Source organism: Notolepis coatsorum (assembly GCF_963971535.1).
Source record: "Notolepis coatsorum genome assembly, chromosome: 18".
NCBI lineage: Eukaryota > Metazoa > Chordata > Actinopteri > Aulopiformes > Paralepididae > Notolepis > Notolepis coatsorum.
The window spans coordinates 77,871,961-77,893,038 of NC_140182.1; the positions used below are offsets into that span (position 1 = coordinate 77,871,961).

The 21,078-nt window shown below is 47.3% G+C and overlaps 1 protein-coding gene across 1 annotated transcript in view; it reads right to left on the reverse strand.

Moving 5' to 3' along the window:
- The window catches only part of magi2b (membrane associated guanylate kinase, WW and PDZ domain containing 2b), a gene marked incomplete at its 3' end in the record, with an annotated part of 475,453 nt that extends 463,867 nt beyond the window's left edge, over positions 1–11,586 (reverse strand). Inside the window, 1 exon segment of the mRNA XM_084335313.1 lies at positions 11,214–11,586. Within this exon segment, the coding sequence (XP_084191439.1) occupies positions 11,214–11,511 (298 nt within the window). The 5' untranslated portion in view covers positions 11,512–11,586.
- Positions 11,587–21,078: the final 9,492 nt, after the last annotated feature.

The window sequence follows — 21,078 nt, forward strand, 5'->3', positions numbered from 1 at the left end:
AGATTGAGGCGCATAAACGTCTATTCGATCATGTCTCTAGCACCCCCAAAGCCGTATCGGCAACCACTTACATCACGGCTCTGATCCACATTCATTCATATGCTCCCCCCGCAATCTCCTCCCCGATTTCAATGTAACGCGGAAGTGTAGTGGTCTATGGCCCCATGCACACACACACACACACACATTTACATTTAGTCATTTAGCTGACGCTTTTATCCAAAGCGACTTACAAGTTCTGTACGACAAGACAGCAAGAAGGGTACAACTCTATCAGCTGAATAACAATGTTTATCAAAGTGTTGCGTGTTACAGTGTAGGTTAGTTTATTAGGACAAGTGCATGACAGTATGGTTAGTCACGGTTAGATTTTTTTTTTTTTTAATCATCATTTCAGATAATGGTTGAAGAAGTGAGTCTTTAGTCGACGGCGAAAGATTGGACAGGATTCGGCTGTCGTAACTGGGATGGGTAGTTCACTCACACACACACACACACACACACACACACACACACAAATCGAAGTAAAAAAAATTATTTGAAAAAAAGAATTGAATTATTTTTTTATTTTTATTTTTTAAACTTCGATATTTTTTTTTGAAGCTTGTGCCATCGAACGAAGCTTCGAAGTATTTGAGACAGCCCTAGTCACATGTTAGATCATTAACAGCACAGAGAGTTTGTGAACCGTTTGTTACAGTCACACAGTGACACAGCTTTCCATGTGCTATGTACAAGATCGAAAACCAGCATCTCCAGGAACATTGGCAAACTCGATCTCTAAACAATGTTTGCATGTATCTGCAATGATACGATTCTCGCCTAGCAATTTAAGCCACCGCTCGACGGAGTGTCTATATCTATCCCACCGTGTCTGTGTAAAATCTTGTACACTTTCTTTCTGAACGGACGTGAGATGCATATAACATTGTTTAGAAACCTTTTTGCGAACTTTAGAAGGTGGTTTTTCTCCATTTGTCCTCTTCTGTACTCGTCGATGTGTACTGCCTTTCCGTTGCTTCCATTCCTACTGTTTACACAAATCTCTTGTTGTCTGTAACTTGGCAGCAAAGAGAGCTGCTATTGGTCGCGCGCCAGATACGTGACCGAACTCTCACCGATTGTGTAAAATAAAACTCTGTGGCGAGGAAAGATCTAGTCCCAACTTTAAAATTATGATTGCGCAAAACGGGCTAGTTTGTCAATGGAGAACTTTTTGTTCCTAAATCTACACCAATATATCTTTCACCCAGAGTGAAAATTGTGTAGTCCGCCGAGGTGGGAACGAGAATCGTTTTCTAGCCACTTCTCAGCCTTCACCATATGGCCTAATCCTGACAGAAAGTTAGGAGAATGTGGGGGGAGGGGGGGGGGGGGTTATATATCGGCTAACGCAGTAATAGCCTCCTGCTGGGGCCCCTTTCACAGTTTCATTAGTTAATAGAGAGCTCCCAGGCCGGCCCTGCCCTATATAGTACCGCTGCGCTGGTTGTAAGCGAGGGCCAGCGAGACTCCGCTTATAAGTTAAGAGGCTTGACACCCGTTCAGCCGTCTAGGGGAAATAAAGCCATGATTGATGCCTTTTAAATGGCTCGTTGGGTCGAGGCGGCCGGGGAGAGGCATGCGGATGCTGCCGTATGGGGGGAAAGATTCTTTGCGTTTTTCTCTGTGGGGGAAAACATTTGTTTAGAATGGGTTTTATTCACGGATATGCGGGGTGTCTGTGTTTAGTAGTGTCGCTATATGCGGCCCCCGATGGCCTTAAAGTGATGTATGATTGTAATCATAGCGTGTTCTGCGAAGGGGCGACGATGAAAGAAGGGATCATAACGCTATAGTTCATCTATGTTTGCGTTGAAAGCGCTGTGACAATGTTAGCACAATACTCAGTGACATACTATAAAGAATAATATGAAATGGGACTGCATTTATGTAGCAATTTTATCCTAAGGGCTATACAACTCTGATTCAGATTACTTTATTCACCATATTGTAAACACAAATGGAACGTGATACAGCATTTCAGTGCATAACTTTTCTTTCACAAATAAGAATAACATAATAATAATTAATAATAAACTGCAAAACAACTGCAACGTGCAGTGGTTGGAGACATGTTTACAGTGCAGCACAAAGTTCAAAGTCTAAAGTCGAGCTGCTGAGGGGAAGAAGCTGAGTCTATGACGGGATTTAAGCGTCTTGGGCAGCCGTAGCCGCCTGCTGTGGGGGAGCATGGTGAAGAGGTTGTGACTAGGGTGGGCGGGGTCTGCGATTATCTTCCTCACCCTCCTCAAGGCCCTGGTGGAGTGTAGGGACTCGAGGGAGGGAAGGGAGCAGCCGATCACCCTCTCCGCCGAGCACATCACCCGCTGCAGCTTGGCCTTGTCCCTGACCGTGGCTGCAGGGAACCAGGTGATGAAGGAGAGGGTGAGGATGGACTGGATGATGGCGGTGTAGAACTGGACCATCATGGTCCTCGGCAGCCTGAGCTTCCTCAGCTGACGCAGGAAGAACATCATCTTCCGGGCCTTTTTATTGAGAGCGATGGTATTCAGCTCCCATTTCAGGTCCCGGGAGAGTGTCATGCCGAGGAAGCGGCAGGACTCCACAGAGGCCAACGGTGTGCCTCCCAGAATGATTGGGGTGGGGGGGGCTGCCTTCCGCCTGAAGTCCACCACCATCTCTACTGTTTTCTGGGCGTTAAGGTCCAGGTTGTTGCAGCTGCACCAGCTCTGCAGCCTCTCGATCTCCCTCCTGTAGGCAGACTCATCCCCCCTGGAGATGAGACCCACCAGGGTGGTATCGTCCACAAACTTCAGGAGCTTGACCGAGGGGTGCAGAGAGACGCAGCTGTTTGTGGTCAGGGAGAATAGTAGTGGGGACGGAACGCAGCCCTGCCTCACATTCACACACCGATGGCGGAGGCAACCATGCAAGGTGCCAGCCTGCTCGTCGGGAGCAGTTAGGAATTAAGTGTCTTTGCTAAAGGGCACTTTGACACGCTGCCGGAGCAGGAGCCGGAATCTAACCGGGAACCTTCCGATTACCAGACGAGTTGCTGCTCTACCTCTCCTGAGCCACCGTCGCCCTCCCCCCCCTATACTACAACATAAGCCATCACACTCTACTAGGTCACAAATATAACGTTCACTTCACAGTGATCTATGACATCATAATGAAATCCGATAACAAACTCGTTTATTGATCCCCCTGGGGAAAATTCGGGAATCGGATGATAGACTACTCTCTTCTTACCCTACTAGTGTACGGAATAGTTATTCTCAATCTCTCACCCTTACCAACACTCCTCTCACAACTACAACACCCCTCTCTTTCGTTACATACACACACACACATTCACACTCTCCTCTGTACCGCTCTAACACCTCTCTGTGTTGTGATCTTCCTCCTTGCTGCGCGGAGCAGCTGTTTTTACTCCCGCTCCTGCTTGGTGCTAATATGCTGATGGGAAGTGACGACGAACACGAGTCGAGAGATCTTTATCAGATAATTAAATTGGATGGTGCCAATCATTCCACTTTTTCTTCTTCCCCAGGCCAAATCGTTCCAAAATCACATAACAATAATATTATTAAGATTCAGTCTTTTTGAGAGACGGGTCTGATGAGAGTTTAAATCACATTGTCGCAAAGTATGCAAGGGAAATAACTAGGCTGTTGCTACCACTACCAATCACATAAAGATAAACTGTGAGTTAAAGGCCCCATGAAATCAAAATAGATGTTTAAGTTCTTTTATCACATCATGTCTTGTGCCAGTTGTCACCTGTATGCCAGTATCTGTCCCAATAATGATACAAAAAAAGTTGTTTTGTAGGTATTCTTAGTGGTATTCTAGAGATTGCCATTTCCTGAAAAACTATTTAAAAAATGTATGAGTCATGTACACTAAATTTGCATCCAATGAAATGCTTTCTAGAATGACATTTACAGAGTGCACATTGTAACTAAGTAGGCACTCGTTAACGAAACCAATGTTCAACGTTAGCTTTAACGTTGCTAACATACATCACTAATGTTAGCTAACCGCAATGCATGTTCAGTGCTATTGACTAGCCTACTGTAAACGCCAATCAATATCCACAACAAGTCCCTCCCTAGCTTCCGGTTTTTACTGGTAAATGGTGCATTTTTATCCAAAACGCTTTACAATTTTTGTTCCTCACATTTGACCCAATCACTCATACACCAATGGTGGAGGTAACCATGCAAGGTGCCAACCTGCACATCGGGAGCAATTAGGGGTCAAATGTTGCTCAAAGACACATTGACACGCTGCCTGGGAGGAGCGGTAATCGAACAGGGAACCTTCTGACTACCTGGCGACTGCTCTACCTCCTGAGCCACTGTCGCCCTAATAGTATTCAATCAAATAGTATTCTGCTAGCCATTTCATGGGGACTTAGGTGCTACGGGTAGTTTTGTGGTTTGAAGCTAGAAATGACTGTTTGTTGGCTGTGGTTCCCTTACCCTCCTCCCAACACCTTCACCGCACAAACATCCTCTAAGCGCAACGTTGGTTCACTTCATTTCAAATGGTGATATTTCGAATTTGTGTCGAGATTATGAACAACGTTCAAGCATTTGAAACTAGTTATTGTAGAGGTTCTCAAAGCGACTCTGCGCTGCTTAAAAAAGGCGGCCGATTGCTATTGCGGTGAATAAAATGTTTACGCAAATTATCCGGGTCCCGTTAGTGGTTAGAATATGTTTTTTTCCCCGAAGGCGTATGTTTTGTTATTGTCATGTCATTACGTGAGGTTTTTTGTTTTTTACAGCAAGGACATTCATACGGCTCAGAGATATGTCTGTGAGACAAGAGACACTTGAAAGAAACGCACACACACACAAAGTAAACTCTCTCAAGACCAGAGAGAGAAAATAAGCTGGGGGGAAAAAACTCTTGAGAATTGCACTCAAACAGAACACAGTTCCTGGCAACACAACCACGCTGAGACCAGAAATATACTGCTTTCCAAATGTTTAGCAAAAGACCTCATGTGGTTTTACAACAAACAGACACCATGGATAAAGCTGTCACAGAACTATGAGACATAATAACTACATACTTCAATGGTGTATACGAGTGTTTGTGTGTGTGTGTATGAGAAGGACAGTTTGGACAGTGTGTATGTATGTGTCTTGGGGTCAGTGGCCTGGGCAGATTAGACGGGGAGGAGTGTCTCAGCCCGACTCGTCTCTGACATTATCCTGAGGTCAGGGCGGGGGCAGGGGACCCCGTTCTAGAGCTACAGGGCAGATTGGCAGCGGAGCGCTGTGATGCTAACGGCCTTGTCGTCCTCAACGTCACCACTACACGCCCCCCCCCCCAGGGACAGACAGGGGCTTCTACCTGACTGAGCAAAGGCCATTAGAGGCTCCCTCTCTACTTCCTCGTCATGCCTTCTCGTACCGTGTGCATTCGTGCATGCAGGTGTACACACACACAGACAAGAGTGTCTGGCGTCTTGATTTACCTGCATGTGTGTGCGTGTTTATTTGTGCAGGCAAAGTATCCAGTTATGATTTGTCTGTATTTAAATGGACTAAATGTACTGCATTTATACGTATAGCGTTTTTATCCAAAGCACTTTAAAACGTATGCCTCACATTCACACATTCACTGCAAGGTGCCAACATACTCATCGGGAGCAGTTAGGAGGAGGTTAAGTGTCTCACTCAAGGACACTTCGACATGCTGCCGGGAGGAGCCGGAATCTAACCGGAAACCTTCTGATTGCCAGACGACCACTCTACCTCCTGAGCCCCATGTACAGTATGCGTCTCCTCTTTGCTGAGCTGCTGAACTCCTCCTAGATAATTCCTTGATGAGAGAACGAGCGATTGAGTGAGAGAGAGACTGTCAGAGTAGTGAGTGTGTCTGCAGATGTCTGCAAGCACACAGCCATAAATGCACTTCTCTCCACTCGAGAATGGGTGCTCATTGAAGCACATAAGTCTGTGGCATGCTATAGTTGGTAATAATAACGAATGAAGAATGTATGGCATGTACACATTTTATGTCATCTCTTGTGACTCACGCACATCCTGAAAAGGTCACAAGTGCTTTCAGAAGAGATTGATGTGCCTTTAGGATATGCAAGTTGTTTTCATTAGAAAATTCTAGCGTTTACGTTAGGTAGTCCACAATTCAAAACTCTTGACAGCCCAACCAGAAGTCTGCTAATCATGTTGTGATTTCTCAAAACCCAACTGAGTAACACTAGCTAGTTATGACATACTGTACAATTTACACATGATTTCAATGGTTAAATCCTTTAGACACGATACATGCTGCTTTACGATTTGTAACAAACAGCTCATTCCTCACACATCACTGTGTATTGTAGGAATTGTCAGGTCAGTCACCCATGGCCATAAGAAGAGTTACATTGGTATTTGTTTGTATACAAAGCCATCCTGGGGCAGCTGCCAACTTACATAGCACTTTACTCATTCAACCAAGAGGTGGACATTACAATCTGAGATCACAAAATGATATCTCATATCATGTTCCCACTATCAGAACTGAATTTGGGGAAACATGCGTTCAGCTATGCTGCTCCCTTCTCCTGGAACCTATTACAAAAGGATTTGAAGCTAGATTCCCTCATCGGAATGAATAATTTTAAAGAAAAAACTGGACGCCTTCTTACCATGGAGTGGTCATGTTTTTAATATCGTCTGTTTTCATAGAAATGTGAAGACATTTTCTCAATTAGTATTTGTGCGCTCTTACTATCTAGTTTTTATTTGCGTTTGTTTTAATGTTGTTCTATATATGTGAACATGTTCTGTATGCTGCCTTCTTGACCAGGGCCCACTTAAAAAAAGAGGTGGAAATATCAATGTGATTACCCTGGTTAAATATCAATGTGATTACCTTGGTTAAATATCAATGTGATTACCCTGGTTAAATATCAATGTGATTACCCTGGTTAAATATCAATGTGATTACCTTGGTTAAATAAAGACAAACACGCTAATCCTTGTGCCTCTAACTGTCTGATCGGCCCCATAGTTTGCAAAATAGTGCGCGGATTCACACACCCACACACTCACCCACACACAGACGCTACGGAATGCATACTATCCAAGGACAGGCTCCACCGTCCGCGAACATAACAATATGAGGGAGAGAAAGAGGAGGTTGAGAAAAGGCATAGAGAAAGGAAATCAACACTCAATCACAGTACATTTAATGTGCGTGTTTACCGGTGAAGCACTTCGCTGTAGTCAACCGAATGGCCCCAAGTGGATGGATTGATACAGTTGTGTCGTGACTCATTGTATCACAACAAGCTACTGGGAAACAGAAACGTTGAGGAGAACGTTCAGTCAAAGAAAATATACCCGTTCTTCATGAGCGCCATTAAACCCAGGCCATCGTGGTAGGTGGCGAGTTCAGTCAGCAGGTCTAGCCTCATGTTTAAATAGATAAGAGAGGGGAGGGGAATAGAGGGGAATAGAGAGAGAGAGATGGACCAATGTACAGTTTCTTCGTCAAATGTATACTCTCTTTTTTAAACTCTTTTTGTATCACAAACAGTACTGTATTTGTAAATCTGGCATGTCATAAATGTATAGATGTAGCAGTACTGTCTATCTGACTGTATGTCATGTATGTCATATATGTTATGATGAATTGAAAATGGGGGACCCTGATGTAAACAAGACGAAAGTCTTTCTCTGGTCTGCATCCCCTTAACAATTGTGTGTATTGAGCTGTACTGTTTTGTACCCATTCTGCAATCTGTTCATACAATTTTCAATCAATCAATGGAGACAGAGACAGAGTGACAGAGAGAGATCAAGGGGTCTACATCCACATTAGCATTTAACTGCTCTCATGTCACATGGACCTTGCTTATGCACCAAACATGTCAGCAGCCTCGCGGCAATAATCAATAGAAAATAACATACATGTGCATCAACAGGCCGAGGGTGCGAAGAGAACCGTGTGCAGGTTGTACATACAGGCCAGTTTTGAAGATCTCTTAGAATAAACATGGTTTATATTTCTGGACCATATCTGGACTAATGTTTTACATTTAGTAATTTAGCTGACTCTTTTATCCAAAGCAACTTATAAGTTCTGTACAACAAGTCAGCAGGAAGGGTACAACTCTGGCAGCTAAGGGTAAGAAGTAGGGGTGGAACGGTATGCATTCGAACCGTACACCGTTCGGCACGACCTCCCCGGTTCGGGGCGTGTGTGTATTGTACGGTTCACGGGATGAGCAAAAAGTTCCAACTCACCGAATTACGTAATCCACCACAGTTGCACTCAATATTTAAATAATGTTAGTCTAAATAAATGTAGACAGACCATGTACGTATTTTTTAAATAATAATAATAGATAAAAGTTATATAGCGCCTTTCATAGAACCCAAGGCCGGTTCACAATCAGGACAAAAAATAGGGCTAGGGAAATAGGGGGGGGAAAGGGGATGAGGGAAGGTAAGGGATAATGGATAATGGACCTAATCTAATCTAAACTAACTGATGGGGAAAAGCCTTGGTGAAGAGGTGTGTTTTTAGAACAGATTTGAAGGTGTCCAGGGTTGGGGCGTTGCGGATTTCGGGGGGGGGAGAGAGTTCCAGAGGGTAGGGGACGCCACGCTGAAGGCTCTGTCCCCAAAAGTCCGTAACCTGGTGCGAGGGATGGAGAGGAGACCTAGATCAGAGGATCGTAGGTTCCCGGGATGGAGTGTGCTGGTGGAGGAGATCAGACGGGTATCGGGGGGCGAGGGCATGGAGGGACTTGTAGGTGAGGAGCAGGAGTTTGAAGGTGATGCGGAACTTGACTGGGAGCCAGTGGAGGTGGATGAGGGTGGGGGTGATGTGCTGCCAGGGCTTGGTGTGAGTGAGAACCCTGGCAGCGGAGTTCTGAACATACTGGAGCCTGTCCAGGGCTTTGCTGGGTACCCCGAACAGGACTCCGTTACAGTAGTCCAACCGGGAGGTGATGAATGAGTGGATCAGGGTCTCAGCCACAGAGTCTGAGAGTGAGGGTCGGAGACGGGAGATGTTTTTGAGGTGGTAGAAGGCAGACTTGGTGACGGATTTGATGTGGGAGTGAAATGAAAGTGTGGAGTCAAGGGTGACGCCCAGGTTACGGACTTCGAGAGACGGGGAGATGGAACAGCAGTCAACGTGGAGGAGGAGATCTCCAACCTTCCCGAGCAGTGCTTGGGGGCCACAACCATGAGCTCTGTCTTTTTGCTGTTCAGTTTCAGTAATTTGGTTAGGTATAATAAATAGAATGAACAGAGCAGTGTTGATTTGATATTCCTTTCATTGTATTTCAAATACTGCACTTTAATTTCAAGCGGAAAATGAATATTTCCATTAAGAACTGACAATCAGGGAATTTAAACATTGTTGACGTCATTTTTTTGTGTTTATTTTAAAGAAAGGAAAGTCTAGTGCTGGTTGAGCATATGCATACTTTGTGTTGATGGCCTTTGTCTATAATGTGGCCACAAAAATAGAAAGGTTTAATTATTTTATTTGTTTGCACTAAGTTAATACTTTGACAAATGTAGCCTATATTTTTCAGTCAGTTCAGTCTGCCAAACATTATTTAAGGCACACCGCTGTAAACCTTTTACATTTAAAAAAAAAATTAAAACAAGGTATATCGAACCGAACCGAAAACTGTTACCCCAAAACCGTGATACGAACCGAACCGTCAATTTTGTGAACCGTTCCACCCCTAGTAAGTAGCATTGTTCAACAAACAAGTGTTGAACTTGAGTGCTAGTCTTGAGTGCATAGTAGTATAGAGATAGCATAGTAGGTAGTAATATAGACATAGTAGGATAGTATGGTAGTAATATAGTCAAGATTATTATTATTATATCAAGCTTAATTCACGTCCACAGAGCTATAGCCCATTATGCTCAATACTCAGCTCAGTATGACATAAACACAGCACAGAGAAACAGTGCGAGTACCGTTTCATCCTCGGTTTATTTAGTCCTGTTGTATTTATAATGTGTGACAGATACAGGTCACTCAGTCAACTCTCCGCTGTCTACTTTGCTACAATCCACTACTCACCAAACCGTTAGAGCGAGCCAGCGCTAGTCCATAATAACCATAACCCAGTAACGGACAGTGACCACACACTAGCCAAACATTACGACTCAGATGAGACTTCTCAAACCTTATAATGGATCGGGAAGATTGTAAACAAACATGTGAGCAGATCAAAATGGGTCCCAAATTATTCAATTCCACTGGAAAGACATGTTGAACAAAAACAAATGCTGAAAACTGTGGGCTAGGTGTTTTGCAGCCCAAAAGCAGGATACATTTTGTACTACAACACACAGAAGAAAATCCAGCAAAATCAGTTTTCGATCACAAGAGATATGTTTGAAGGCCTGATACTCTTGACAGCCCACTGGAGGGGGCGGGGCCTATCAATCCACTGATATATCACATATTATTATTATTATTATTATGCGACAGTTTTGCTGTGCTAATTATACTATGGTATATCACTCACTGTGTTGGGTTCGGCTAAAGCTACACCACATCGAGTCCACATTCTCAGATTTTTAGCAGCCTAGAACCACAGAGAAGGCGAATCTCGCCTGCAGTCTATAATACAACAGCAAGAGAGAGAAAAACATGTCGGCTAGAGGAGGAATTGGTCAAATCGGTTCTAAATAACTGAATATAAAAAACGCAGGCCATGGCATGTCCTGCAGACGGACACACCCCCTCGGGTAGCTGGCTCTGGATCAGCTAACGGATACGTTGTGATAATAAACAAACGGCGCGTCTCGACGTTTAGTGCGTCGATTCATCTCAGGCGCGTCGCCTTCACGAAACATTTACAATAGAATATAATATTAATAAGTACTTTATTAATCGCGAGGGAAATTCAACACCACAGATCGCTCACAATAAACATTTAAATAGTCACAAATAAGAATATATATATAAAATATGTATCTAGCCCATTATTAACCTATGGTTCCACCCGTTGTATGTCCATCTATGTAATGATGTGGACTGACAGATGATTGCACAACTGACATATTTGCCAAAACAGTAACACTAACACACACACACACACACACACACACACACACACAACTGGACTACAGACAACAAATACTACTCCCCCGCCTCAAGACGTGCGACGACGCGCTTTCTCTCGCCGCTGGTCACCTCACCTTGTTTGACACATTTGAAGCGCACCGGGTCTTTGCAGTGTTTAATCACCGCCAGCACGTCCCGACTGGTGAGCCCGGCCACTGGCATGTCGTTGACCTCCAGGAGCAGCTCATCCTGGGCCAGTTTGCCGCTCTGCACGGCCCCTCTACCCGGCTTCACCTCCCCGAAATAGGGGAACTGGCCGTTCTCAGCTCCCCCCCTGATCTCGAATCCCAACTCGCCCTCTTTGCTCCTGCTTAGAACCGCTTCGTGGACTTTGTTGGTCCAGTGGTTTTTCTTCTTCAGGCTCTTGGACATTGTTGGGGCGAAGAGAGAATCCACCCCCGATAGCCTATCGTCTCATCCCGCCTTTGTGGCACGGGTCCCCGGAGAGCAGCAGGCTCAGAGGGACGTTAGCTCCATCGCCCGTCGCACCGCCAGGTATCGTGTCCGTCTCGCAGGCGGCGCGGTCGGGCAGGCAGGGGGCTGCGGTACCGTGGCGGTGGAGGAAAATCACACTGTCACACACAGTCGCAAGAGAGACAGATACTAGCGAATGACCCGGATGTGAAGTCTGTGCAGGAGGGGAGAGATGAATGGGTTCGGGTTCGGAGAAAAAGGGATGGAGAGGAGGGGAAAACAGGAGGCGCAAAGGAGCGCTTCACTCCCACTGTACTGCCTTAAAGGCACATTCTAAAGATTACATCGACCACAAGGGCGCAGCAATGGGAATAACACACGAGTCACAGAAAATGACACAATCTGTTGTAGTCGTTAGATAATGTTCCTTTATAGCATGGGCTACTGTGTATTCTGCGAGTACACATCCAGACCAGACAGGGTTGCATACATTAAAGAGAATCATCTTTAAGAATTATGTGCTGGAATGCAGACAAGAGTGGGTGTGTGATGGTGTCTGGTGAGTTTGAGTTTGTCACTATCATTACCGTCTGAATCCTGCCATTCCACTACTATTATCGCTATTATTACCATGTGCTCTGACTATGTCTATATGTTCATTAATATTGCTATTATTACCTCCTCTGTCTGTATCTCCCCTCCCCTCCCCCATGCTGCTATGACACCTGCATTTTACCCAAAAGGGAAGGAACACGTGACTCGTTTGTTTGTTTGTTTGTTTGTTTGTTTGTTTAGTAGCCTCTGAGATCAAGTGTCACTGTCAAGTTTAACAGAACATCTTCATCCCCCCCTGGCCATTTGTGTTTTTATGAGCCAGTGGTCCGTTTTCTCAATCTATGCTGAATAGGAGCCACAGACTAGTAATCTGTGGTGTCATTATTTTAGTCTGTGTAGCAGTCTGGAAAATATGGTATATTATTCAGAACTGCTGACTGTGTTTATATCCCTTTTTGTACACAAAGACATTCTAACTAGTGTCATTGATTCACACGAACAATGACACAAACGTCCCCGTCCAAAGAGCATTGGAATACGGATTATAAATGACAGTATTGATTCATATTCTACAGTGCGTCTCCCCTTGTGACTGGCGGGCGGGACCAGCAGGGGGCAGTAGCAGGCAGAGAGTGGCGGAGAGAGCTGAGAGATGATAAAGGGAGGAGCCCAGCGGAAGTCGTTCTCTTCGGCAGTGAACTTGACAACGAGAAGTCACGTCTAACGGGGGGCTCTGGATAGCCCCGTTGCTGACCTTATGCCGGAGTGCCCCGTGGAACAGTGACGGGTGATAGGAAGTACTGGCTAGTGGATACGATATCCTAGCAGTACCAGTGGTATGATATGAACAATAAGTACAGAGCCAGGCACTAACAGTCGAGTTATACCTAGTTACAGTGAGCGGTATAGGTAGCGTGCGGCTAAGGATCACAGTAGTATTGCTTGTGTTATACTTAGTTACAGTGCCGGTATAGACTGCGTGCAGCTACAGGTGTGGACCTGCGAACACTCTGCTCTGGCCGTCAGCAGCCGTCTTCACCGGCGGTTCTACCACCACTCTGCGCCGGCTGGAGAGCAGCCAACACGGGAGCCGTCCCGTCCAGCAGAGGTCGCCCAGCACCAGCTCAGCCAGCACTGCCTCTCTGCTATAGCTCCGCCTGCTAGCACCTGCGACGCGAGTGTTCGACGCCATCTTGCCACCAGGACGGTGGTGGAGCGGCGCGGCCGCCATTTTGGTAGAGTAAACATTAGGGCTTCGGCGCCCAGGATCTATTGCACCTTACACAGTGTGGAGCGGCCTGCGGGTGAAGTTAATGTTGCTAACTGCAGACCCCAAACATTACATTACATGCCGGCATTAGCATAGGGCTTTTGTTTTGGTAATTGTGGGCCCACACTTTTGGTTTTATTTCCTTTTCTTTGAGCGTGATACAATGTGTGTGTATTAATATTTTCCCATTCAATTAACCCTTCCCTGGGGGAGAAGTTACAGACCTGGTGCATTATAATTAAAGCCTTTTGAGGTATTATTCTGGCCGTATAATTAAAGCCTGTTGAGGTATTATACAGGGTGAAGACCCAGACGTGGGTGATGAGTCAAACACAGTGAAGTATATTATCCCTGATAGTAACCCAGAGGTGGGTGCATAATATACGTGTTTATGAGGTATTGAGTTGAACAGCAGGGGCTATAGTAGGACTTCAGCCCAATTGGCCACTAGTATTAAATAATTGTAACTGAACAGTACAATTAACATAAAGACTTGAATGGGGTTCTGTGTGCGTGTCCATTCCTGTGCCCTGCATTAACTCTTTTGGTGTGGGTAACGTATATATATGGTTAACCCCTTCCTACCCAACTCTCCCCTTTTCATTGTAAGGTTTCTAGGGTCATTGAGGGAGGGTACTGCTTGCGGGGGGAACTCAGAGTATTTGATTACAATTCAGTCACGAGGTGTGGGAGGGTCTAAGGAGCGACTGGGAGGAGTGGGAGCGTGTTGGGGAGTACTGCTGACCGCCCTGCGACAGGGAAGGAAGACCAGAGTACCAGACCAGGTTGGTAAATCCCGGGCCCCATCCACTCACACTACCAGCCTCCAGTCGACGCCCCAGGCCCAAAGACTAGGGTGCAGCCAGACAGAGTTCTGCTGTGTCCAGCTACCTCCTGACTGCCAGCAACCGTTCCCACGAAGCAGGGATAATCCACCCTGCTACATTTGGTGTCACGAACAGGATCAACATCCTAACTTACTCCCTTGACCGAGACCCGTAGAGAGACCCACGATGTCAAAGAAGGAGACCCCCACCGCGCAAGAGATGGCGGCGAAGTTTGAGCAACTGCAGGAGCAGTGTCAGACTCAGGCGGCACTGCTAAAGCAGCAAGCCGCAGCGATGAAGGAGTTGACTGACCAGGCCCTCCACACTCAGGTGGCCCTACAGGAGCTACGAGAGGGCCAGGCCGCCGCCACCTTGATACAGAAAGAGGAGACCCACGTCGCGCAGGAGAGGGAGGCGGAGTTAGAGCAGCTGCAGGAGCAGTGTGAGACTCAGGCGACACTACTGACGCAACAAGCCGAAGCGATCAAGGAGTTGATCAACAAGGCACTCCTAGAGAAGCGCTACACTGAGGCGGCCCTAAAGGTGCAACGAGACGGCGAGGACGCCGCCGCCGAGGTAAAAAAAGAGGAGGCCGAACGCATGGAGGGACTGACCGCACAGGTGGAGCTGTTGGCGAACAGAACCCACACACACGCGGGCCTCCTGGACCGACAGGCGCTGGTGCTGGAAAAGACCCAGCACGAACAGCGGGAGCAGGCCGGACGCCGAGCTCCGCTTGCCTTGGCACCGGCCGGGATCCAACAGCTCCCTCCAGCGCCCCTCCCGGTGGTGTACGTCCAACGAGAGCGGAAGTGCAGCGGATTTGGAGGTGAACAAGAGATGGGGGAACTGCCTGTGGAGGACTGAATCCAGGCGATGAGGACCCACCTCCGGCCCAGTCGAGTGCCCGCGGAGGAACAAGCGGAGGTCGTACAGCTACACCTCAAAGGCGAGGCGAAGCAGACGGTACGCTTCCTGACGGAGGAAACCGCCCCCGACACGGAAGCCTTGTTCAAGATACTCAAAGAAACCTATGGGGACAAGGTCCTGGTCAGCATTCGGCTGGGGGAGTTCTTCGATCGAAGACAGGCCGCCGGCGAGACCATACGCCAGTTCGCCTATGACCTGCAGGAGAGGGTCCGTCGCCTACGACGTCGGGCACCTACGCTGGTCGGCGATGCCACCGCCCTGCTGCAGGAGCGGTTTGTGGTGGGCCTCAGAGACGAGGCCCTGAGGAGAGAAATGCGGAAGTACATGAGGGAGGACGGTACGCGGCCGTTTCCTCAGGTACTGCAGGCGGCGATAGACTGGTCTGAAGAGGAGATGGTCCTGGGGTTGGTCCTGGGGTGCCGACAGGGGCATGATACGCGGCGTCGTCGTGAAAAGACACGAGCCACCTCTGGACATAGCTGTGCTACAGGAGTCCATCCGACAGCTCTTCGCCGGCCAAGAGCGGTTGGGCGCGCGCATGGAACAGCTCTTCCAGGCGTTTCAACAGGAGCGAGACACACCCCAGAGAGGCTTCGCCGGAAGCCGACGGAGGAGAGACGTGCCCTCTACCCCGCGCAGACTACCCCGCCGGAGTGAGGATGGGAGACTGATCTGCTACAACTGTCAACAGCCCGGCCATATCGGCCGCGAGTGCCCCCGCGCGATGGAAGAATCACGCCTGGCGGAAGTACCGGGCGGTGAGGCCCCTCTCCCACCAGTACAGGACGCCACCCACACAGCAGCAGGCGGGTCGCCCGACCTGGCGACTGCCAGACCATGGTCTGGAGGGGGAGGTGTGGTGGTGTGCCGTAGAATTCGATACCACTGCGGCCGGCCAGACGAAAGTGCTGGCGCCCGGCTGCGCATCCCGATGCGGTCAGAACCGGAGTCTGTACCCAAGAGACAGAACAGGTCGGAAGGAGGTCAAGGGGGCGAGGACGGCCCGGACCAGGGGCCTCGTCGGCGCCGCTACCGCCGCAACTTCAACTACCGCCGCAGACGCTCGCCGGCCGGCGACCAGCCGGGCCCAGAGAGCGGCGATGGAAACGTCAAGAGGACGTCAGTGTTCACGGTTCGTCCCGAAAGAGGGGGCCCCGAAAGGACCGTGCAGAGAGATCGGAGCAAGATCTGCCCCTTCCCGGCCTCCGACCCGGAAGAGCGGACGAGAGCTTCCCGAAGGAGCCCGATGAGAGCGCGGAGCTCATCCGAAGCAGACGTGGGGGGTGCCTTCGTTTACCCTCGTGAACCGCACCCTAGGGCGTGTAGCAGCAGCGCCGCTACAGCAGCAGCTGAAGCAGCGCTGAACGAGGGAGGAGAGGTAGAGTTGGTCCCCTCAGGCGAGGGCGGCGAGGGCGGCGAAGACGACGGAGACAGGGACGAGGAGGGCGCTGTGAGCGGCCCCTCAGAGGCCTCGGAGGGCGAAGCCGTGGCCGAGGACCCGCCAACAGAGACGGAGGAATCTGACACGGAGTCAGACTGGTGGGGGGTTGAGCAAACCCGGGCCCAGCTGAATGACAGAGGTGAGCCACTCGCTCGGTGTTTCCAAGACCATGTGCGAAGGTGTGTGGGAACGAGACGAGTGGTGCACCTGTATGTCTAAGGGAATATGGCACAGAATCAGACGCAGGGGGGGTTGAACGAACCCGGCCCCAGAGGAGCACCAGAGGTCGGCTACCCGCTCGGTATCGCCAGGACTACGTGCTCAAGAGTGTGTCCAACTCCAGAGGGAGTGTGTAAAACTGTTGGCATAATGCGTAATTGTCAATCGATGTGTGAAACTGTTGGTCTCAGGACCGTTTTCATGCATGCGTTTGTTTTTGTTGTTTTTGTTGTTAACTTGCAGAGGACTTAGCAAGTTCAAAGTGGGGGGAAATGTAGCAGTCTGGAAAATATGGTATATTATTCAGAACTGCTGACTGTGTTTATATCCCTTTTTGTACACAAAGACATTCTAACTATATACAAAATTTTTTTATTTATGTCTGTCCCCGGCGTCACTGTCCACTCTGTGGAGCTGTGTTTACTGTCCCTTTAAGAAGAAAACACATTTCTCAATGACATCAGTCTCATGAGGTGACATCACAACAGTGGAGGGGAAATCAAATGTGGTAAGATGTCTGCTTTTCTACCTCTCTTACTATCCTATTTTGATGTTTCTATTAAGTGAGTTTGATATGTTTGAAAATAACTGTCCATCCTGTTAGGCCTAAGTATTGAGGAGATCAATCAAATGTAATAATTGAAAAAAGTGTTTGTGAGGAATTATAGATTCCTCATCAAGAATTGAAAGTCATGCTAGCCATTATGCTAACACAGGCAGACTAAAGGCTAACTTTAGCTCAAAATGTCCACCCTGTTATTGTCCACCCTGTTAGCCTTATTCAACTAACAGGGTGGACACCAACCCAACAGGGTGGACATATATCTAGTAATGTTGACTTCTAACAAGTTTTGTTGCCATGTATGCAGTGTTTTCCCTATATGCAACAGCAGCATTCTTTTATATTTATTATTTATAACTAGTTTATAACTAATATGTATTTGCCCCTGGTTGCCTTACACTGATAAGTTAACATATAGGTGCAAAGCATTGGATCCAGGTGCTGCTGCAAAATAACATACTGGGGGAAACACTGATATGTATATTATATTGTATATTATTATGTATACTGTATGATATAGGTATATTATCTAAAGGAAATGCATGCATTTGTTTAGGAATGGCATCCCCATTAAGTGCAGCTGAATCACAGCGGCGTTACAGAGCACGCCGTGATGCTGACCCAGAGAGAAGACAGCAATACCTTCAGAAAGAGAGAGAAAAATGGAGAAGGGACAGAGAGAAAGGCATAAAGACTGGTATCAATGAAGTTGGTGAGAGAGAGAAAAGGGCAAGGAGGAAGAAATGGAGGGAGGTAAAGAAAGCAGCCAGGGCCAGAGAATCACAGAACACTCCCCCTGCAACTCCAGAGATTCAGCCTTCAAGGTTTGAGCAAGTTTGTAATATATAAGGACATGTACTGTACATTGAGAATAAAATACATTGTTGTTTTTAAGACTTTTGTGAGCTTTTAAAAAAATGCAGAGTTAATATAAGTCAGGATGTATTATCATTTGTTTATTCTGTTTTAGGCAAAGCCTTCAAGGTGAAAAGAGGGCAAAAAATGGAAGGAGAAGGCTCCAACTGGAGATAGCTCTCTTAAAGGCCCAACTGGATAGAGAGATGAGAATGAAGGAAAAGTAATAATAATAATCATAATAATAATAATAATAATAATAATAATAATAATAATAATAATAATAATAATAATAATAATAATAATAATAATAATAATAATAATAATAATATCTCTATTTTGAATATTATATCTCATACTTGTACTGTATATCATCTCTTCTCGCCTCAGATCCCTGCTCTGACTCCTGTTAAGGGCACAATGAGGATGCACCAGGTAATCAGCCTCTTACCTGGGCAAATCAAGTACAGGGAGATCAGCTGTTTCTGTCAGAGGCAGGATGGTCGACTGGATTGTGCCTGCTTTGAACTAAAAGTTTCTACTCTAAATGGAGTTCCAGTGACGCCCCCAACGCAGAACAGAGAGACCCCATGGCGACCAGAGGCAGTCGACAGCACTTACATTGGAAAGTGGTGTGTTGTCAAGTATGACGATGACGTGTACCCGGGCATCATCATGGCCGTGGAGGAGAATAGCATTCACGTGAAGTGCATGCATCGCAATGGGGTAAACAAATACTTCTGGCCCATACCACGTGAAGATATCAGCTGGTATGCAGATGACCAACTTCTGTGTCTTATACCCGAGCCACAGGCACTCAACAAACGCTCTGTTCAACTGGATAAGTCCACGTGGAAATATCTAGAAGTTCACTTGGGGAACTACAACTAGACATGCGCTAAGGGCAGGGTCTGGAGCTGGGGCTAGACTTTGAGCTGCTACTTTTACACCGGTTACCCCCACGTCAGAGCTACAGAGGAGTCTATCACATACTGTACATGCACACACACAAGCACAAACACACTCATTCACACAAACACACACACACACACACACGCATACATACACACACACACATACAGTATACATTTTCTGTCATACACATAAACACAAACATATGCACATACAGTTTTCTTTTCTTTTTGTGTTCTTCCAGTTCTTCCTTGGTCCAAGTTTAAGATTCCCAAGGAGTTAGTCTAATTTCACATTCCCAGGGAGTTAGTTTGATTTCATGCACACATGATTTGTATGCACGCAACTCTCATACACATAAACACACATACATACACATTCAGTACAAACTGAGTCATACACACAAACATAAACAAGTGCGTGGACAAGTTATTTAAGTAATTTTCCTTTTTGTGTTCCAGTTCTTCCTTAGTCCATCATAAACCAAGTTTATTCATGTTATAATTAATAAAATTCATTAAATAACATTAAGGTTTTGTCATTTGTTGGTGTTTTGTCCACCCTGTTATTCTACTGTGTCCACCCTGTTAGACCTCTGTCCACCCTGTTATGTTGGTATTTTTCTATCATAGTTTAATGAGATTACCAAATATCAAGTGTATATTATAAAAAATATACATAAAGATATGGAAGGGATTGATTATACATGCTAGAAGCTTTGAGTAATTATTATCATAATTCACTTTTCTTAAGAAATAAAGTGGAAGAATATGTCCCGTTCTCATAATGTGCATGTTATGGTTTGTAACCGACCCCAATCGCACAACACAAGACAGGTATGAGAGTAAGCCAAAACAGGGCAAATATTTATTCTAGAACAAAAAGCGGCACAGTCCCTTTAAGGGAGAACACAAAAACACTAGAGTCAAGGAAATATGGAAAATGCGGCACTGTGCCTTTAAGAGGCGAACAGGCTAAGGGACTAAGGCTAAGGGCCAGGGCTAAGTGTCAGGGCCAGGACCAGGGGCACTGGAGAGGGGGACAGGGACAGAGGCCCGGAGAGGCGGGCTGAAGACAGGGACAGAGAACAGGGTTAAGGCCTTGGACAGGGCGAGGGCCAGAGCTGCTTACAGGGATGAGGACATGATTCCGACGGCGGAGGCCGGGCACGGGGACAGGGGCCCGACGGCGGAGGCCTGGCACGGGGACAGGGGCCCGACGGCAGAGGCCTGGCACGGGGACAGGGGCCCGACGGCGGAGGCCTGGCACGGAAATCCTCTTCGTCCCTACACAGAGTAGGGCTCTGCTGCTCTTAACGGAATCCTCCTCCTCCTCCTCGGATGCTGCAGACGGGCAGCGCAGAACACAGGGGGTCCCAGGGGACCGGGGCGAGAACACGCCATCCTCCCGTGGAAATAGGGAGCGATGACGAGCCGGGGTCCGAGGGGAACGGGATGAGCACCCGCCATCCTCCTGTGGAATAATAGGGAGCGACGGCGAGCCTCACCCCAGGAACGAGGATCACGAAGAGACGCCATCCTCCCGTGGAAATAGGGGGTGATGGCTGGCACGTCGTCTCACGCCGGAGACGCGGCAGGTGATGGTAACGTACAGAATACAGACCAGCACACAGAACTCCATGAACACAGAACGACCCGACAAGGACTGGAGGGGAGCCTGGAACCTAAGTACTCTCCCGAGCAGATTGCAAACTCCCAACAGGTGCGTGAAGGTAGAGGAACAAGAACGTCCAAGGGTGGGGGCTAGTGAAGGAGAGTAGACAGGGAAAATTCTCGCAAGGGTGGGGGCTGGTGAAGGAGAGTAGACAGGGAATGTCCAAAGGTGGGGGCTGGTGAGGAGAGGACAGGGAAAAAAGGTCCAGGGAAACAGGCGAATCCTCACAGTACCTCCCCCTCCACGGGAGCCACCGGGCGACCAAAAAAATCAGACAGCG